Source organism: Pezoporus occidentalis, unplaced genomic scaffold (genome assembly GCF_034315485.1).
Source record: "Pezoporus occidentalis ecotype Australia unplaced genomic scaffold, CSIRO_AGI_Poc_V1 ctg85, whole genome shotgun sequence".
In the NCBI taxonomy this organism is placed as follows: Eukaryota; Metazoa; Chordata; class Aves; order Psittaciformes; family Psittacidae; genus Pezoporus; species Pezoporus occidentalis.
Genome location: NW_026916212.1, coordinates 2,344,712 through 2,366,558, shown reverse-complemented (window position 1 = coordinate 2,366,558; position 21,847 = coordinate 2,344,712). Strand labels below are relative to the sequence as shown.

Sequence of the window (21,847 nt, the reverse complement as noted above, 5' to 3'; positions counted from 1 at the left end):
AAACGTGGGTATGTGAAGGCGGGAAACTGCTAAGCAAGATTTTTCCTTACAGCCTTTAAGGCAAGAGCAGAAGTGAGAAGAGGTTTCAGCTCCTTCAGAATCCATCAGCACAGCAGCCTCCACAATGGGATGACCTCCTTTAGCTCCAGTGCCCCAGAGGCCATACAGACTGGGAAATACAGAATTACTTGTATATGGAGAAGGAGAAAAATGGGTATGTGCCTGTTCACCTCAAGCCTCCAATACCCTTCACGTCTTTAGAAATGTCATGCTGTAAGATTTTTCTTGGTATCAAGCAGCAAAATTTGAAAAAATATGACTATTAATATAGTAAAATGAAATACCTAATGACCCACCTGATTTGTTTCACTTCTATCTGGTCTGTAAGAGTATGGCAGGGACTTTCTGGAAAGGGAACATCATAAAAACCAGAACAAAAACTAAATCCCTGTAATAATGACTGTTCTTAAATATCACAGATTTTTTTCCCCTCATGTACAGAGATTTCAATGAGCTTTAATATAAATTCAATTAGTAGAGCCTACAGCAAAAAAGTCACCATATTTTACAAAGTGTCTGTACTTGGATTTTGCCATGTTTTGCTTGGCAAACAGATGGAAACCTTACCTGTTTACTTCCATTGGTCATATACCAGGTCCAAGAAATGGCTGTATAGCCAGGACATTCACAAGTCATTACAGCTGTATCTCTAAGGTAACTGATTGTGGGTTTTTCTTTTCCTTTAATTTTCGGTACTACAAAGTAGGAAAAAGTTCATTATGTGAGAGCTATAAGTTTTAATTACAATACTGCAAAAAGATATTTAGGTATCTACTTACAGTAGTCCATTCACTTCCTTTCCGCTTAAAATATAGATGATTCTATCATTCAAAACATGATGTAAATGAAAAGTCTTTTCAGGCTGACATTACACATACAGAATTTATATGGAAACTACAAGAATCCTGCTCACAGTTGCTGTCTGATCTTAAATGTTGCCAATTAAAACTGAAAACTAAGTGATACTCAGATTGAGATTTCTACCCTTGGCCATTTCCTCTTTCCTTTAAAGCTGTGAGCTACATGCTTCAATTCTACACTAGAAAAACATACTAATTTTTGTGCAACTTCACTCAACCAGCAAAAAGTCACAGAAGTCTATTCCAGCCATAATGCTACAACATAATGGTATGTGGCAATGACTGCGTATGCAGGGAGCTTCTCTTTGCAATTAAGACAAAACAGACTGATAGAACTCTGCAGTTAAAAATATTCTGAGTTGAAGCATGGCTTTCAGGTGCATGCCAATATAAAAGAATGTCAGTCCAATCTTGATAAGGAGACAACATTGCCAGAAGAAACATGGCATCCGTTTGTGACTTCAGAGCTACTTGTCCCAGCCACTATAACCACAGATGACCCACAGCCTTCCAACAGCAAAAGCCAAGAGTTGTTGAATATATTCAGGCATGCCACAGATATATTTGCTCAGCTGCAATTATATCATGCTAGGGTATGTATTTTCCCTTCCCCCTTCTTCCTCTTTATTAGGATGTTTACCAGCATGCTTTCTTCAGATCCATTTATTTTAAATTTTACATAAAAGTTTCATTGTTCTATCTTGTAAGTACAAATCCAGTACATATTAAATTATATTGGTCACACTAGACTAAACAGGGCAAGAATTTGTTTTCAGCAGTTATGATGGAACAATTTGGTATAAACTAAGATTGTGCTTGTTCACCCCCCTCTTGATTGGCTGAGCACAAATTAATTTTCCACAAAAAGTCCACTTCTTGTGAGCAACCAAGCTTCAAAATTCCCATTCCAGAAACAGATATTAAACCAATTTCTTAAAAAGAACACTGCTTAAAACCTCAGAATTTGCTGCACTATACATCAGCCCAGCATCATTACTAGTGAAGTCTTCTTTTTTTTTTTTTTTTTATGCTAGAGATTGGAAGGGACCTCGAAAGATCATCTAGTCCAATCCCCCTGCCGGAGCAGGGACACCTAGATAATGTTACACAGGAATGTGTCCAGGCGGGTTTTGAATGTCTCCAGGGAAGGAGACTCCACAACCTCCCTGGGCAGCCTGTTCCAGTGTTCCGTCACCCTCACTGAGAAGAAGTTTCTTCCCAAGTGTAAGTGGAACCTCTTGTGTTCCAGTTTGTACCCATTACCCCTTGTCCTATCATTGTTTGACACTGAGTAGAGCCTGCCTCCATCCTCGTGACACTCCCCCTTTATATATTTATATACACTAATAAGGTCACCCCTCAGTCTCCTCCAAACTATAGAGACCCAGCTCCCTCAGTCTTTCCTCATAAGGGAGATGCTCCACTCCCTTAATCATCTTTGTTGCCCTGTGCTGGACTCTCTCCAGCAGGTCCCTGTCCTTCTTGAACTGAGGGGCCCAGAACTGGACACAATATTCCAGATGGGGTCTCACCAGGGCAGAGTAGAGGGGAAGGAGGACCCCTCTCGACCTACTAACCACCCCCCTTCTAATACACCCCAGGATGCCATTGGCCTTCTTGGCCACAAGGGCACAGTGTTGGCTCATGGTCATCCTGTCGTCCACTAGGACCCCCAGGTCCCTCTCCCCTACACTGCTCTCTAACAGGTCCTTTCCCAACCTATACTGGAACCTGGGGTTGTTCCTGCCCAGATGCAGGACTCTACACTTGTTATATTTCATCAAGTTATTCCCTGCCCAACTCTCCAGCCTGTCCAGGTCTCTCTGGATGGCAGCACAGCCTTCTGGCGTGTCAGCCACTCCTCCCAGCTTAGTGTCATCAGCAAACTTGCTGATAGTACACTCGATTCCCTCATCTAAATCGTTATCTTCAAGGTGCACATTAAGATCCTTCAGAATTATCCTTGTATCTTCTTTACTAGAGCTTCCATCTACTTGAGTCACTCTATATTCCAACCACTGCTGGACAAGAGCTTTCTCTTCTGCAGTACTTCCAAGCAGTTGCTCTTTCTTGGCCTGTTTAACTAAGTAGGCAGCTATGGTCATTATTCCTGTCAGACCAGGTCCATTGTTTGTCTGAAGAACAGGAACCTTCCACTCCCCCTGGACGCCGTACTTGCTCCCTTTCGGCAGGCCCAGCAGCTTCTCCAGCAGCACCAGCTCCTCCACGGCGGGCCCCGGCCGCGCCGCAGCTGCCATCTTTGGCGGAAGCCCCATACATATTTGTTTTAATCATTAAACACTATCCTTCCTTCTAAAGAGCTGTGACGGAGTACCCTCACTCCTGTCAGGTAACTCTCAGCAATTGTTTACACCTCCCTGGCAATTTATAGAAGAGAAAAAACAAAGTTAAGGAAAAAAAGAACTTAACAGGGGAAAGCAAACAGAAAACCCTCCTACCCAGCACAGTAGGGTTTTTTTAGTCAAAAAGATTTAGCCATTCCAATGAGTGGCAAACAAACTACAGCTACTGGCATACCAACAACACATACGACCACATTAACCATGAACAAGGACACAAATATCCATCATGAGCTCTTAACAGAGTGGTTAATCCTGAACGTGCAAGGAAATATTGTGCTTTGTTCCAGATACTTTTGCAAGAATTTTTACCCAGCACTGGTGCTGCACAGAAAAATGGTGAGATGAGCAGACAGGTGATCACACCAGCATTTGCACCAGTCAAGAGTTCCACACTAGTTAATAAAGACAAGAGTTGTTTCAAAGTGCATATACCTGGACAGGTGCTCAAGGATCCCTGAACAAAGGGCAAACAAATTAATCTATTCTACCCTTTAATACAGCTACTACAATACTTCAAAATACCCATGAATGGTCTCCATATTTAATAATTTGATCTTCCTATAAGTATCTCATTGTTCTCTTCAGACATGGGTAAAAGCTTAACGCCTCAAAATTTGCAGGGTCATGCCATGCCAGAATGGGGAGGAAAGGGAGGAGAGGCAAGACATCCATAATGCCTAACTGCCTTGTGGAAAATCATTGCAGTTAGTTACAACAGTGATGACTTTAGCCACCAAGTCTATCAACATATTACTCATCTTTCAGTTTGAGATTTGTTCTCTCTGCATTACTGACTGGAAGATTCAAGGACTTCTCCTTCTCATTTCCTTCACTCATACATTAATCTTAAAAAATGTCAAACCAGTACTTTTTATGGCACCAGAAGTGGCAGCATTCAACCATTATGAAACAATTGTCCCATCTTCTTGTAATAAATTTAGCAGTCCTATGCACTGTTCTGGAAAAGATGACTTCCCTATTGACTCATTCCTGCCCTTACTGAAACAGTTACTTTCAAACGAATAAGGCCTCCTTTCACTTTTTTAATCTAAACAGAATTGGGTAGACATTCAACTAAACTTTAAGCATATACTGACAAGAAAAACAAAATCATTTTTAGAGATTAAAAAACCTGAATAAACTACAATTTTGACTTTCTTCAATATTACAAGCTAGTCTCCCATGGCTGAAGGCTTGAAAACAGGTATTGTTTCAAAAGCTGAACATACATGAGAGTTTCCTCAAGTTATATGAGCAGAGATCCCACTGAACAAAGGCAGCTTGCAGCACAGTGCAATGCCGTGCTGGTTAGCCCAGCTGAGGTAAGGGTAAGTATTTGAAGAGGCAGCAGTTTTAGAAGCCTGTGTTCAGTGAGAATCTCCCTCGTATATATATCAGCCCATGGACCTTTCACAGATCAAATGTTTATCTTGCTTTTTTACAAAATTTGGATGGTGAGAACGGAAAAGGCAATAGCTCTCATTAAGATATGAAGGCCCTCAGCAGCTTGTGTTTGCTCAATTCCCACACCTTGCATTCAACTGGATTTCACCTACTACGGTTGGGACAATATTGTTGGAGAAAAGAATGTAACACAGAAGAAAGGGCATTCCTACTGCCCAATTAAACACAGTAACTTTTAATGTAAGTGCTGTTATTGGACAGAATGACAGATGCACTAAAGCAGCAATTTGGTGTTTCAGAAATAGAACGGAATTTGTTCAAAAACCTGCCTCCATTCTGCCAATTATTTGCTCCTCTTGTAACATAGAATCTCAAGCCAAACTTCTAAGTCATTGGCTCTGCTTATTGACGGATTTATCTGAGACACCATCCTTTCCTCCCAACCCCCAGAAAGTGATAAGCATTTAGTCCTGCTTAGGGATAGAAAAGGAAAGGGAAATAATTGCTCATTTAGGAAAAAAGTAGGTTTATATGCTCTTTTGGTTGCTAACAAGTTTTGTTAAAAAGGCTTCAAAATTCTTCTTCCCGCCACACCTTTGATAGTGAGTATCACTTAGCTTCTCTATATTAGTCACTGCTTATCAAATTAACCTGCAATTTCCATACTATCCAGAAGCCATAATAACACACAATTTCAACAGTCAAGTGAAGCAAATGTAAAGTAAAATAAAACTGAAGTTAGTTAAAATTGAATACAATTACCTTGTAAGTGAAAAATACCACTGAGCTCTTTTTCACCTTTCAGGGTACAGTTGTAACTTCCCAACTTACTGCTATCCGAGACACTAACTCTTAAAAGAAAAAGAAAAAAAAAAACAACACACAAAACAAATCACCAATTTGGTTTTCTGATCGTATTCTCTTTTGTCCTACAACTACTGGTGACGGCTAACTAACATTCTAAATAAGCAAAGAGATTAGTAGTGGAACAGAGAAGAGACACTGCTGAAACACTGGATTCAGATTCACTGCAATGTAGAAACAACATGACATTTTTAAGGAAATAGAGAAGCACAAGCACAGCTGTGAACATAAATATTTTCAACCTTGATGCTCATAGAAGGCCAAACATTTTTAAGCAGTATGATCTACAGTTTAGCAAACACGAAATACTACATAATTCACATCGCAAACCCATGTCCAATGTAGGACTTCAGAACAGATTATTTAAAAGGTTCATTCTTTCTGAAGTCAGTCAATGGCTAGCACAGCTTAAACACAGAACATTTTTAAAGAGCTGCCACCTACTGAAGCCCAGCATCTCTGTCGGTAAACATTTCACAGGCACTTCATGCAAAGATTTACATGGCTGTGCTTGTGTGTACAGAGTAGCAGAAAAGTAAAATATGTTCTCACCACATTTTCCATCATAGAAATTTCAGATAAATACTACTGATGTTAAGAATCATAGAACAGTTAGGGCTGGAAAGGACCTTAAGATCATCTAGTTCCAACCCCCCTGCCATGGGCACACCTCAAACTAAACTGTATCATCCAAGGCCTCGTCCAACCCGGTCTTGAACACTGCCAGGGATGGAGCATTCACAACCTCCCTGGGCAACCTATTCCAGTGCCTCACCACCCTCACAGGAAAGAATTTATATCCAATCTAAACTTCCTCATTTAAGTTTTAACCTGTTACCCCTTGTCCTATCACTACAGACCCTAATGAAAAGTCCATCCCCAGCATCCCTATGCAGATACTGTAAGGCTGCTATGAGGTCTCCATGCAGCCAAAAGGCTCAACAGCCCCACGCTCAACAGCCCCAACTTTCTCAGACTGTCTTCATAGGGGAGGTGCTCCAGTCCCCTGATCATCCTCATGACCCTTCTCTGGACTTGTTCCAACAGTTCCATGTCCTTTTTATGTTGAGGACACCAGAACTGTACACAATACTCCAAGTGAGGTCTCACAAGAGCAGAGTAAAGGGGCAGGATCACCTCCTTTGACTGTCATGCTCCTTTTGAGGTGACCCAGGATACGGCTGGCTTTCTGGGCTGCGAGTACACACTGAAGCCGGCTCATGTTCATTTTCTCATCAACCAACACCCCCAAGTCTTTCTCTGCAGGGCTGCTCTGAATCTCTTCTCTGCCCAACCTGTAGCTGGGCCTGGGATTGCTCCAACCCAGGTGTAGGACCTTGCACTTGGCATGGTTAAACTTCAACAGGTTGGCATCAGCCCACCTCACAAGTGTGTCAAGGTCCCTCTGGATGGCATTCCTTCCCTCCAGCCTATCAACCGAACCACACAGCTTGGTGTCATCGGCAAACTTGCTGAGGGAGCACTCAATCCCACTGTCCATGTCAGCGACGAAGATGTTGAACAAGACCAGTCCCAACACCGATCCCTGAGGAACACCACTCCTTACTGGTCTCCACCTGGACATTCAGCCATTGACCACAACTCTTTGCGTGCAGCCATCCAGCCAGTTCTTTATCCACCCAGTGGTCCATCCATCAAATTGATGTCTCTCCAATTTAGAGTCATGGATGTCGTGTGGGACAGTGTCGAATGCTTTACACAAGTCCAGGTAGATGACATCAACTGCTCTACCCCTGTCCATCCGTTCTGCAGCCCCATCATAGAAGGCCACTAAATTGGTCAGGCAGGATTTCCCCTTAGTGAAGCCATGCTGTCTGTCACCACCCACCTCATTGTTTTTCATGTGCCTTAGCATGCCTTTCAGGAGAATCTGCTCCAAGATTTTGCCAGACACAGAGGTCAGACTGACTGGTCTGTAATTCCCCGGGTCATCCATTTTCCCCTTCTTGAAAATGGGGGTTATATTTCCCTTTTTCCAGTCGTCAGGAACTTCACCTGACTGCCATGATTTCTCAAATATGATGGCCAGTGGCTTAGCAACTTCATTCGCCAGCTCCTTCAGGACCCGCAGATGGATTTCATCAGGACCCACGGACTTGTGCACATTCAGATTTTTAAGATGGTCTCGAACCAGTTCCTCTCCTACAGTGGGCCCAAGGTCTTCATTCTCACAGTCCCTGCGTCTGCCTTCCAAGACTTGGGTGGTGTGGTCAGGGCCTTTGCCAGTGAAGACCGAGGCAAAGAAGTCATTGAGAACCTCAGCCTTCTCCAAATCCTGTGTAGCTAGTTCTCCTGAGAGCTTCCTGAGGGGGCCTACATTCTCCCTAGTCTGTTTTTTATTTGCTATGTACCTGTAGAATCTCTTCCTGTTATCCTTAATATCCCTAGCCAAGTTTAATTCTAACTGGGCGTTAGCTTTCCTAACCTGGTCCCTAACTTCCCAGACAACATCCCTGTACTCTTCCCAGGCTGCCTGTCCTTGCTTCCACTTTTTAGAAGCCTCTTTTTTCAATTGAATTTTCCTCAGCAGCTCCTTATCCATCCAAGGAGGTCTCCTGGCCCTCCTGCAGCACTTCCTTCTGGTTGGGATGCAACACTCCTGAGCTTGTAGCAGGTGATCCTTGAATATCAACCAACAGTCCTGGGCCCCCCTGCCCTCTGGGGCTATATCCCATGGAACCTTACTAAGCAGGTTCCTGAGTAGGCCGAAGTCTGCTCTTTTGAAGTCCAGGGCAGTGACCTTGCTGCACGCTAACCAAAGCTATGCAGAAATCAACTGGAGACTACCTCGTTAAATATCTGTAGAGGGGTTAATTTTAGAGTCCAACAGTAAATAGTATCAACTGAGGAAGATTTCTCCATTTTTTGAGTCTCCTCAGAGGTTATAAAGAGTTAAGAAAATCTTTAAAACAAAACATTTTAGCTGTAAAGCTGTTTTCTTTTTTGTTTTGCTAATTATGACTTAATCACTGATGACTTTCAGATTACTGCAAAGGAGCACTGAGATGGAAAAGAGAATGTGGAAAAACAGGGAACTTGAAAAAGTAATTGAGATATTTTAGCAATCTCAGACTAAGATGACTTAAGTTCTCGGTAATACAGTTCTTCCTTCATGCCTCTGGTAACTGCCACCTTTCTCCTTTCCTACAGCCTCAGTATGCCAGTTACAGACATATATTAATCACTGCATCTTGCTCTATGACACACATGACTAGTGCTAGCAGCGTATATGCATGGGATAACTCATTAGAACCTGCAAGTCAAACTGTAAAGAATGCTACTTACTTGATGCTCCAGCTGTTATCAGTTTTATTGGTATGACTGATTGTTTCATTTCCCCTCTTCCAGGACACTTGAAAACTTTTCAAATAAGAATACTCCTTGTCCAATATGCAAGTAAGTTCAACTTCAACTACCTTTTCCAAACTGATAGTTGTTTCCACAGAAGTACCAGAAGCACCTAAAAAGTTTAAAAACTGTATTTACAAAAAACATTTCTTCATTGTGGAGGAAGAACAGATTCAAATTTGTGTTTTACATATGCTGGATTACAAGTGGATATATTGTGCTGTTGTTATACTTTCCAGGCTAAAACTGCAAAAATCAGACAATGCCAGTAATTTTGTTAAGCCATAACCGAGTTATGATACGCATCTATTACAAAAATTACACTCATTCATTCTGTAGGTAAAATTCTTATGGAGTTCTAACATACAAACATAGATATTCATTTCACTGAAAGCAAGAGAAGACATTCTTCTACATAATTTAACCCAAACCGAAGTACACTAAGCACTTAGCTCTCGCCAGGGGCAACAATATCTGCTCCCAGTCTAAACTTCCTTTTGAAATTCACATGTGGTATTTAAAAAGCAGGATTTATTGGATTAAAAATAATAGTAAGCATAAGAAAAATATTAATAATCTCAAAATGTTTGACTTGTAAGTATATACAAGCACCCAAGTTTCAGCCAGTTGCATATTTTTATGATACTGTGAGACCACAGGTAATGTCCTGCTGCTAGTGAAGATGCTGACAAAAATCCACAGCCTTAACATTTTTGCATCTGGCTTTTCATTCTGCAGCTGCTGAATTTGAAAACAGATCATCTTCAAATTACGGCTGCCTTTGCAAGCCAGTACAGTATGAAAACATTCCAATACAGTAAAACTACCCGACATTTTTTATGCTTATGAAGCTTGTTAAAAGCAAAAGTGAGAGTATCCAAAAAGTAGACTGCAACAGCAGATACTGCAAGGGTGTTAAGGCACTGGAACAAGTTGTCCAGAGAAGCTGTGGCTGCCCTATCTGTGGGAGAGTTCAAGTCTAGGTTGGATGGTGCTTTGTGCAACCTGTCTAGTGGAAAATGTCCTGCTCGTGCCAGCGGAGGTTGGTACCAGATGATCTTTAAGGTCCCTTCCAACCTTAACCAGTCTATGATCATCTGATTATCTTGTATTTTCTCTGATCTACTCAGCCTTTTATAAATAACACACCCCCTTTTTACTGGTCAGCACTGATATTTTATTTCATAATTGGCATTTTCTTTCATACCTTTTAGATACAATTCTGGTTAGTCTATCCAAATACTCCACCAAAAATTATTCCAGGCCTCACCTCAACCCTACGCCTATCCTATAGTATTTGACGGTCAAGGGTACAGTTGTATTTCACAGCTCACTCAAATTCTTTGAGAAAAACCAAGTTTTAAGGTACAGCTCATTGCCCTAGTACTGCAAGTCATACCTAAGCAGCAGCAAAGGCTGGCTGAAGTAGAAGCCCCAGTTACTCCCATAAAATATTTAAACTTCACTGGGTCTGGTACACACATTTACAGCCTGCAGAACAGCACGCCCAAAAATCCAAATCCCAGCCAAAATACCACAGATCTGTTGAACGGGGTCAAAGTTACAGGTGCAACACCTTAAGCTTCCATAGCAGAGGAAAGTCAGTAACTGCACCTCATTTATTAGAGCTACTACACTTAATAAATGAGCCAAGCATAATTCACCTTGTTGTTTACGACAGAAGTTATTTTAAAATGGAATTGTTTTCAGAGTAGCTAAACATTTACAGTCAGATTAATTACACTGGCTAAAAGCAGAATCTGTACTTTGAGCTTATTTAAAAACTTCACACTTTAAATGAATGGAATGTGAAAACCCTATGCTGTTGAAGGCTAACCACTACCACAACCAATACCTGGAACATCTCTGTACCAAGAGTACATGTATCAGAACAAGAGATACTAACTTAAGCTTCCTCCTAGAAGAAATACAGTGTAAATGCTGTACAATAATGTCATTAAAATATCATACCATAATTTTGCAATGGAATTCTAAATTAGCTCCTCTCATTGAGAAATATTTCAGTTAGATTAATTTTTCCAGTTGTCCAAGAAATTAGTTATAAATTATTATTATGGGAGCTTCACATCACCTGTAGGAAGAGCTTTATCTTGCCTTTTCTCCATGCTTTAAATCCTGTAATGTTGCAAAGTTTACTAACACCTGCTGGTTAACAAGTACCCTAACTTATGTGGTCTTCAGAAGCGGTTTCACTAGTGCAAAGAAATTGTCACTTGGATTGATTTGGGGGAAACACATAGCTATGAGCTGGGTTTACTTGCTATTATTAAAAAGTAAGAATCTCATTCTCCACTAATAAAAATAATTATTAGAACGCAATATTCAATAATGCAACAAACATTAATATTTCCCTTTACTGGGCTCATCACATGCTTACTGTGAGCACTGTAACTTTATCAAGAAAGTGCCACCCTAGCTACTTCCGTGACTTATATAAAAGATTGTGCATAATCATAGGCATTCAATATAACATAACTGGAAGAGGAAAAATTACATACCAGGTAGGAGTAACTCATACTGCACAGAAGTAATACTCTGATTGCTTGTCTGCCTGGACTCTTTTGTGGCAAGATTTGGACCTAACAAGGTTGTAAAGGAAACAAAGCGATATGTTATGACCCCGTAAAGGTAAACATACTGCAGAACATCAATACAGTGCTGCAATTATTTTTTACAGTAATATGAGGGAAAGAAAAGGACCTTGCTAAATGCAGACTACTGTGGAGATCCTTTCACATACCTTGTGGGTTAGAAGTGAGAATCTGAAAACTGGAGTGTTGTGCGGCTGCTGCTATAGTAATTACGTCATTTTAGAAGACTGTTTCTAGCTTTAATATACTGTAACTATGAATGACAATACTCTGAAGAAGTTGTAACTATCCATTATAAAGCCTGATTCAAAGATTACAGGTGGGTCCTAAAACTGTATAGAACTACATCAATGTTTAAGTACAGCTTGGAAAAGTAATAAGCTTTTTTTTTTAAAAAAAGGCAAAAAAACAAAAACACCCACCCACAAAAAAAACAAACAAACAAACAAAAAAGAAAAACACCACCACAAACACACACACACACACACACACACAACATAACCCAGAAGGACAGAACACTGCCATTCCCAAAGCCACTACAATTTAACAATACAGCCAAAAAGACAGAGGTAACTATCTAATCTAGATGTAGCTCTAATAAATGACCATCATCTGCCTGACTAAAATATACTCATTTCCTTCTGCAAAGGAAAACTGTGTTTAGGAAGTTTAATACAGCCTGCAAAAAGTCTTTTCTGTCAGGCTATGGATAGCCTACTTTTCAGGGACTACCTTTGTAAAACTCAATACGGCTCTCAGGCAGGCAACTTTAAGCATGAACAGTCTGTTCCCACTACTCTAGTTGTTTTCATGCTCCATGCATTTCCAGGACAGAGCAAGAAAGCAAATTGATAAACTACAGCATTAACAGCAGATGTAGCCCCACTAAGGAAGCATCATCCTTCCACATCTACACACATAATTGTTTCCTTAATATTGTACTATCTGCATACAAATCCCTAGTAAACTGAAACACACTGTGGGAGAAGGCATTAGAAGTTATGCATAAAGGAAAGGTCAATTTAACACAGTTCTGGCAATTTTATTTTCAGTTACTTTCTGTACAGCTTGAACATCTTTATCAACCATTTCAGTAGAATGATGTGATTGCTTTTACCAGGTACAGACACTTCATGTCCAAGTGTCACAGGATCCGAAGGGCACCCCTGCGTTTGCCAACTGACAATTTGTGTAGTTGCCATGGGTTCTGAAAGGTGACAAAAAACAAACCTGTTACCAAAAAAAATATTTTTCTTTCAATTTAGCAAAGAAACAAAAGCAACAGAGATTCCTCCTGCCACACAGTACATAAAACACACTAAATGTTTTTAGTTTTACATGCTTGCAAAGCAATTTTATCATCAATTTTATAATGCATTTCAGAAATATATAAATAGTAACTATATATTGAATCTGATTATCATACAACATTATAGGGGAAAATTACACTAGTTTTTGTAGAAGAATAAGGGCTTCATTATGTCTCCTATTCATGGATTGAAAAGGTGCATATTCAGTCAGGAAAATGGAGAAAACTGGCCTACAGTTTGATTTCTTACTGACAGAAGCACTGGGTGGCACAGTTGATCACTGTGCAGTAAAAACAGTCTCTGAAAGCCTAGGTCTCCTCAGAATTACTCCTTCACTTTTCCTGCATAAAATACTGAAATTTGAGGCAACGTTCTAGAACATGCTTCTCTGGCTACAATTGGAGAGAATCTGGCTGTGCTGAAGGAGGGCCCTGCTAGTGATTTGAATCTGAAGGTCTCAGAGCAAGCATAAGCACAGTTACCACATGCCTTCCAAGTTGCAGGACCATTCGGTAAAGCAGTGTTTTATCTGCATGTCAGCTCACAACACTAAGAACACTATGCCACAGGCAATCAGCCTTTTGCCTGGCTTGTTCCATCTGCACTTTCATACCTTCCCTCCTGCTTCAACAAGTAACAATAAACCTGTATATAAAGGCGGATGACGTAGAAGAACAGCTACATTTGGTTGTTGTTAACAGTAGACTTGTCAATCTCAGGTGCTATTACAAAATGTTATTTTAAGAAAAAGAAAATTATAAAGCTGTCTCCCAGCACTAGACAGTAAGTCCTGGTTCTCTAGCTAACAGCACAAGCAAGCCTTGATCTCAACCTGACGGAGAAAAACTAGCCCAAGTGTTTACCCCTGAAATAAGACATGAAGGCTGAAAGAGTTCTGGAGAATCTTCCTTTGCTTATGTGTGAAAACACCCTGTTTTGTCATGGATCACTTGAGTTTATCTCAGTCTAGTACATGCATCACTTTATTTGTTACTGAAATCTCTCATGATGATACATTCAGATGGCAGCAGTGCCCAGCCATACAGTAATTGTTATCCATCCACAAAAAACAAAACCACCTTTAAAATGTCCTGCACACTAATAGGAGCATTATACTGACTTTGTTTCTCAGTTCATGTATAAATGAAATAATCAGGTTAGGTCACATTATATAAAATACTTGTGTATTTTAGTTCATGGAAGCTTTCAAAAACATATTTATAGTCCTTTCTAGATCACATCTTTCTATACAACCTCTAGTGGAAGGTGATCCTACCCATCGCAACAGGGTGGGAACTAGATGATCTCTAAGGTCCTTTCCAACCCAATCCATTCTGTGATTCTATGTGTATGTGTGCTTATGAATGGGAAGAGTTACTGAATACAATAAAACTGCAGGCAGAATAACTGGTCCAAACTTGCTTGAGTTCATGTATAAATATAACTTAGTCCACATTTGATAAGCACTAACCAACGTGAGCTTTGGTACACTGCTGAATTCCTGCTTCTCTGTGTTTATGAGAAAGGAGAGGTGGAATCAACAATCATCAGTTTCTTCTCCTGCCTGGAATTTATTCTCTGCTCCCTATTAAAACCACAGTTAAGGTCCAGAATATGATGAATAAAGTGCAGGACAACCAACGGTTTTGACACATCCATAATTAAAAAAAAAATAGAGGAAGATAGCAGCAAGGTGCCTGGCATTATTAACAGAATCATAGAATAGTTAGTGTGTGTATATATATATAGTTAGTTAGCTAATAATATATATAATTAATGTCCTGGCGCAAGGGCATTATTATACCTCTCACTAGCCCAAGAGGAAGATTCCTCACACAAAAAATTATCTGGGGCGAGTGCTAAAATAGAACCTCCAACAATGGTTCTAGGTTGGGAATTATCCCATCTCCAGAGTCATTGCCTTCTTTTATCACATATATGCATAAATGCAACAGATCACACAATTAGCAGTTAGACAGCTTTTCCCGGTCCTCAAGATGCTTACACCTTAGCTCTTGCAGTGGCTTTAAAAGACGTAGATTACATATTTACTTCTCTTCCCTCTGAAAAGTCACAATCTTATTTGAAAGACTTTAGTATAAAAATGTAAACTCTACACCATAACTTAGTATCACTAGGAGAATGTATTATAGCTTTAGGTGTACTGAAATAAAACGATTACCAGGAAATGACTCATTAAGTTCATTCTTCATATTAGTCAAAGAGTTTGCCTGAGACTGACTGCTTGCATCTTGTGTTGTCATAGCTGGATCTAAAGAAAGAAAAAAGGGTTTAAAGAAACTTTACTCTCCCTAAGTTGAACTAAGTCAGAACCATCTAGTTAATGAAAATAATTAAAACAGAATTTCGTCACCACAGCCTACTACCTACATTTTTTCCCAAAGTTCTGAACATATAAAGCCAAAGTGTGCAAGAACTACTTTTCGTTATTGCTTTAGCTTACTTTCGGCAAGAAAAGATTAAAGAACAGAGCAGTATTTGACCTCTAATTTCTGCAGACATATCTCTTCCTGTAGCTAGCCTATAGTCAGGCAAAACCATTCTTCAGGATAGTCCACCAGGTCAATAAACTTTACAAGCTGTACTCAAATTCTGTCTTGTTTATGGGTTTAGACTACCATGTTTTATGACACTAACACTAGTTGGTTATTTTTAAACAAAGATTAGCAGAATTCACTAATAGAATAAAGACCTCACTACAACCTTACACATCTAGCCTGTTTTGTGATGCAGTGAAAAACTCCCTTTCCTACTACTATTACCCTGGTGAGCAAAAGCAAAAGTATTTATCTTAAATATGGAGTTCAAGTAGTCATAATGACTATTTCCATTTATCACCACTGCAAACCTGATACTGTTCTTGTAATACAGCTTTTGCAAGAGCCAGGCAAGACTCTAGGGTTTTGCTTTATGGTCTTGACTGGAGAAAGGACAGGGGAAGAGGCACAAGACTTGCTTAGTTTAAGCATATTGCTGCATCGCCCTTCTATTAAGAATTCAAGGTCCCTAATTATTTTACAAAAATCAAGATATTTATCCCTTCCTTTCTGTTCCCACATTTGGGTGACAGAACTAGCTATTATAAAATAAATGCTACTACCTTCAGATGCTTATGTATTCCAGGACATATTCTACTGCCATAACAATAGGACACACTTGTTCTCAAACTCAGAGCAATCTAACATTAGTAGCTTAAGTGGTTTGGCTGGTACCCACGCAGAGAAAAAAGGACATGTGCTTTGCATTTGTAATTAAAGTCTGGCAGGGGTAATAATCTATGCTAGACATCCAAGACAGCAGCAAGTATAGATGGAAAGTCAAAAGCTGCATCATACTTTAAAGTGTGCCCAAGCTCGCCGAGAGCTGCCTGCCTTCAGCAGAAGGTAAAGTCAGCACCCCGCCAGTTCCTACAAGTGATCAACACTACTAACACTCCTGCCTCATTTCAGCACAATGGGCATAGACCACCTACAGACTCTTCCACTGGCACCTCCAGCATGCAGTTACTTGAGACATCAGTCATGACCAGCTTGCAGCATCCGCTTTCTCAATCTGCCTCAAAAGTAAAACAAGATAGTCAAATAATATTATTAAAAAATTAAGCATTAGCAGTTCTTAGTAACAGGCTCTTAATTCTTCATACTTCTCCACACCAATCCACTGGTCCTATAGCCAAGTGTTCCCTCACAGCGCTTCACCTATGCAAAAAACTTAATAAATCTGCTCTGACTATCTGCTCACTTATGACCCAGCCAGCAAGAAGACCAAGTCTTATTATCTTCTTAACAAAGCTGCTGAGAGAGCACGGAGAGCCATTATGCTTCCAATATTCATGGTAAGGTTGAAGAAAGGTCCATGAATTTTTGTATCTGTAGCATCTTGAGGCATTCTAAAGATGTCATGGATCACCTGACTGTCAGCTCAGTAGATGCATCACCTGCACAGTAATTAAAATCCCAAAAGATGATTAATTTAGGAGATGCTAGAGCCAAGCTATACAGCAGCTCTGTTATCGCTCTGCAAGGAATGCAGATAACCTGCAACGTGTTTTGCATACTAATATGGTTCTCATCTTGGCTGTCTTCCTTGATTCATGTACCAAGTGAACAGTTCAAGTAGCATTATTTCTAGTCCACATCTTAGCTCTTATCTGTCCACATGTCAAACTACATAACAGAGATAACATTGCACTGCTCTTGTCCTCTCATACACACCTGCTGAATAGCATCAGAAATCAAGACAACCCAGCATTGCATGCTTAGTGTCACCAAGTCAGGCAGTAATGTAAGCAAGTGAAATAGAGTAACTTCTCAAACTACTGAGTCATGGCTGCATACCTTCGCCTACAATTGATGTGCATTAGATTTAATCAATAGTGTGGTGGCTTGCTATTCTCTTGGTGCCCTGATCTTTATGCAGGAAGGAGCTGCGGAGAGTATGAGGTCATTAATTTGTTTGCTCTGCCTTACCTCTGCTCTATACTGCAGCCAGTACTTGAGGGATAGAGTGTAGATGTATCACCAGAGCAGTTATCAGCAGAGCAATTTCAGGCTTTAAAATCTATTCATTCTTTTTCAGCCAGAAAAGCAGCTTAATAGAAAAGCACTGAGATATAATTTGGTTTAATTTAACATCATCAATTTAATGTTTAATTTTATGCCAATTTATTTCATGCCAATTTCACAAGTCCATGCAAGCACACAGCTTTCACTATCCAAAACCACCCACCAGAACCTCTCAGTACTCCTAGGAAAGGTAAAAGCTGCATGCTGAGTGCTCCTGAAAGCAACAAAGGATTCACATAAATAAGACTTCCAAATGCCCTGAGATACAAGCTCTTCCCTCAGGACAAACCAGAAAAATCCAACCTGGAAGCCAAGTCTTTAAGAAATTAGGTGCATCCTCTACTCCTGTAACTCCTTAGTATCTTTACAGGCAGAAGCTGGGAGATGAGATGTGGCGGGTTTGCTTTTCCTCAAGGAATGCTGCAACTAAACTAGGCAACCACAAAGGCTGCCTAATGAAACAGCAAACTCTGAAGAAAAGTGTTGCAACACCACCCTCCCTTAGAAATTACTCTCAATTCAGTACAGATTAAGAGTGGTGGCTTTCTTTTTTTTCAAGCAACAGAAGAAGAACTCTTCTCAAGCTACTTATCAAAATAAAATCGAAGAGGCCTCCTGTGGTTTCTGCTTGACCAGCTGCAGAAGACTACGCAACCCAGCTTTCTGCAACTGGCCTTGTGCACTTACTACTCCCTCTGGTTGTTCCTACTGCAAGCACTCCTTTTGCCTGAAGAAGTCTGCTGAACCCCCACATCCCCTGAACGCATACTGTTTCTGGACTTCACAGGAAGGCAATTTTAGTTCTCCACCCTCCAAAAGAACATGATATTCCCCTTTACTGCACGTGTGCTGACAGCCCCTGCGCCTGACAAGCTTTTTGTACATTTGGTTAATAATCAATGAAAGCTTAAAACACTCTTCCTCACATTTAAACCACCATGGAAATCACCACGGTAGGAAGTATGAAGCCTTCCTACCTAGTTTATACAACTATAAAAGCATTTAATATAAATCTGAAAAACAACAGCCTCTATACAGATAAAGGGTACTAATGCAGGTGGCTTATTTCTGAAGTTTGCTCAAAGCCAGACATGATAATCCACCACTTCAGGAAGGTATGACTCTGGAAATTTTGGAAACACAAATACGATTTTGTTGGGTTGGGTTTTTTTGTGTGGCTTTTGGCCTTTTTAAAAAAAAATTATATATTTTGTTTGTTTTCGAGAAGATTATATTTCACTGATGTGTTTACATAAACTTAGAACTGCTTCAACTACCTTTAGGCAGTTTTCAGCAGTAGCAGTCACCAACATGTGGCTAACTTGCTATAATGTGACTCATGCTCCTACAATTATCAGGCCATTTACAGTCACAAAACATTTTGATTAATGAAATAAACTGAAAGGACTTAAAGCTTTGTATACATAAATATACTTGTACTTTACAGCTTAAGAACTACAGATTTTCCCCTGCTTGCATACATAAATATATGTATTTTAAACAAGCCTTAATAAGTGTAAAAGACATTTTGTGTCCTTATATATTCATAAAAATCATATTTATGTATTATATGAAACTACTGTAAATTCTACAGAAGTTATCATACACAGGGAGTAGTATTGCTTCTCTTAGTGTTAGAAAAACCAACAGAGGCACAAAAACTTGTGTTGGTATGTAATTGCTTATATATCACATGCTGAAAATGCAGCTAAACCACTGACAGTGAACTGAAATCTCAGCAATAATGTTCATATACATGCATTGGCAGAACTTCCTACCCTGACAAGACACACTCCAACAGTCACGTCTTGCACAGCAGACATTAGCAATCTGATATTTCCTTCCACTACCATTCTGTACTACTCTGCAATGCTCCAAAACCAGCAATTAACAGAAATACACTAGCTTTAGGGAAGGAGGGGAAAAAAAAACACAAGAAAAAAAAAACACAAAAAACCCACCAAACTCCTATTTCTGTTGAAAACTACTAAAGGAAGAACAGAGCCCAGACAGTCCCTCTTCCCTCTTGGATTTTAGATGCCCCATTTAAAAAAACAATCTAAAATCCTCCAAGGAACATTCCTCACAACCTGCCAGGCATACTTATAGTTTATGCAACTTACCAATTTGAGGGTTTTTTTCAGAACTTAAAACAATGGTTTACCCGATAACCATAAAGCAGCAATAAAACACTGTCCTGCACCTGTGAACTAGCACACTCTCCCGTCCGCGAGGGAGGGAGCCGGGATGTTGCCAGACCCCAGCCCCAGTGCGCCCTCTGCCCCTCAGCCAGCACTGCGCCGACCACCATGTTACCGCCAATTAGAGGGCGACAGGGAGGGGGTCCCTACTTCCAGCAGACCTATGAGAAACCCAAGCACGTTTTTGAAACTAAAGGCGAGAGCACGCAGAAGCAGAGGGAAGACGGCACCGAGGAGGTCCGACGCCGGGGGGGAGTCGGTGTCCCCGAGACGAAACGCCTCGATCGTTTGAACAAGCAAGGTCGAGGAACACCCGCCTCGCCGCGCCACCGCCTCCTTCCCAGGGGAGTCAGGGGGATGCTGCAGGGCAGGGAGAACCTTAGATCGGCCGCAGCTCCCAGGTCGTACCCGTGGCCCCCTTGCTCAATTCCACTCCGATTCTTAGGGCGGACAGGGTGGCTGCAGCATGGCAACCACCTAGCCCAGCCCAACCCGCGAAACGAGGGGGCATTTACCTGCTGAGCTCCCGCCCGAGAGACTGAGGTAGAGGCAAAGCAGCAGCAGCCCCCCCAGGCACTTCCCTGCGAAGGCGGCAAGCATAGCGCCACAGCCGCCAAGACCTGCCGCTCCCTTCGACGCACAGGCAGTTGGCTCGGTAGCGGTCACTGGGGAAGGAAGCCTCGAGCGGGCAGGGGCGGCTCTGAGGCACAGCCGGCTGCGGCACGGATCAGAACCAAAACAAAGCAGAACAGGGCAAGTGTCAGGCAACGACTGCGAGAAAAGCGCTGCGGAACCACCACAGGCACCACCGCTGCGCCTCACAGAGAGACCACGTCCCCGCCGTGCTTTCTGCAGCGGGCGGAAGGGCGGGTGTAAGCACCACTTGGTAATTGGTGGGTGCTCCGCAGCTGACCCAGCTCGAAGCCTCGCTGGGGCTGCTGGAGCTGACAAGAGCGCGGGTGGGGATGGGTCCAGTCTTGCCTGTGGCTGGAAGCAGGTGTTGCTGCGGGACCCACCTCGGGTCGAGCAGCCCTCCGGACGGCCGCTGGCTGTGGTAGGGTCTGTCTGGGGGAGTGTGCCTGGCGCAGCCGGCCTCCTGCTTTGGCAGGTGCTCTTACGGAGAGCCCAGTTTAGAAGTTTAGTTGCAGCAGGGTGGGTGGATTGTAGTGTGTGAGAGTTGTGGCTTTTCACAGGCCTTTCTCTGAATCGCCGGGTTTGGGCAGCAGTGCCCAGGGAGAACCGTTTCTAAAAAACGTGCCTCAGGATTTGGGCTATAAAATCAACTAGGTTGGAAAAGACCCTTAAGATCAAATCCAGAAGGCTTGGAGCCTTCAAAATAGTTTAATTGCTCAGACTGTTTGAATCTATATATAAGTGCATGTATAGTAAATCTTGTCGTACATATAAGTATGTATGCATTTGTTACTTGATAAATAACTGACTTTTGCAGCAGTCAGGGTGGCATTCTCTGAGGGAGAATCTCGATGATGAGATGTTTGCTGCCTATTCCTATTAAGATACGGTAGCTTTGGCTAATGCAGAAGTTGGAACTCTGTATGAGGTCTCTATCAATGATGCAAAAGGTCACTGCAACTAAACCAATACATCATCTTAGCTCTCCTGTGCTAACAGAGCTGTAGAAGTTTATGCAGATCAGAAATCAAATGCCCAGTGTGTTGATTTTCTAGCACTGCCCATGTTTGACGTGCTGCCATCCATGTACTCCAATACCAGTACAGTGTCCTTCAGATTAAAGTTTTCCATCATAAAATCTCCCCATAATTAAAATTAATGGCAAAAGACTGGGAACAGGATTGTTTTGTTAAACCCGTGCTGCATGTCACAGGAAGCCTCAGGTTTCCTGCTGGCTAGATGGGACCACGTATAGGTAGGAGTCTTTTCTGTTGTTAGAAGAATTAACGCCCTTCATATGTTTGTGGAGCCTTCTGTGCTCCAGCTCTAAGGCTGTTCAGCTCACGTACGAAGTGTAAGAGGTCATACATCTGAGTAGTCAATGGACATTGATGACTATACAGCTGCAAATCCACTGCTTTTGAAATATAGCTCCAACCTATAGTTCTGTGGTGTGATAGTGCCAGTGTGCTCTAGGGAGGGATTGAACCCCCAGTTTTGTTAATCTGCCAGCCTGCTACAACTGCACAGAGCAATGAAATTCGGAGAGAGAATCCAATTCAGATAAGGCTATTTAGGAATGGTG

The 21,847-nt window shown here is 41.3% G+C and overlaps 1 protein-coding gene across 2 annotated transcripts in view; it reads right to left on the bottom strand.

Moving 5' to 3' along the window:
• EMB (embigin) overlaps window positions 1–20,370 on the bottom strand; it is a 28,899-nt gene extending 8,529 nt beyond the window's left edge. The window contains exons 1-7 of one of the 2 annotated variants that reach the window (XM_062604321.1): window positions 20,145–20,370; window positions 15,025–15,114; window positions 12,650–12,739; window positions 11,440–11,520; window positions 8,858–9,032; window positions 5,450–5,538; window positions 628–755 (exon numbers count right to left, since the gene is read on the bottom strand). In XM_062604321.1, coding sequence (XP_062460305.1) covers window positions 628–755; window positions 5,450–5,538; window positions 8,858–9,032; window positions 11,440–11,520; window positions 12,650–12,739; window positions 15,025–15,114; window positions 20,145–20,229 — 738 coding nt within the window. In that variant the 5' untranslated portion in view covers window positions 20,230–20,370. Of the gene's footprint in view, window positions 1–627; window positions 756–5,449; window positions 5,539–8,857; window positions 9,033–11,439; window positions 11,521–12,649; window positions 12,747–15,024; window positions 15,115–20,144 lie in introns of both variants that reach the window. The other variant, XM_062604322.1, reaches the window with a different exon arrangement.
• Window positions 20,371–21,847: the final 1,477 nt, after the last annotated feature.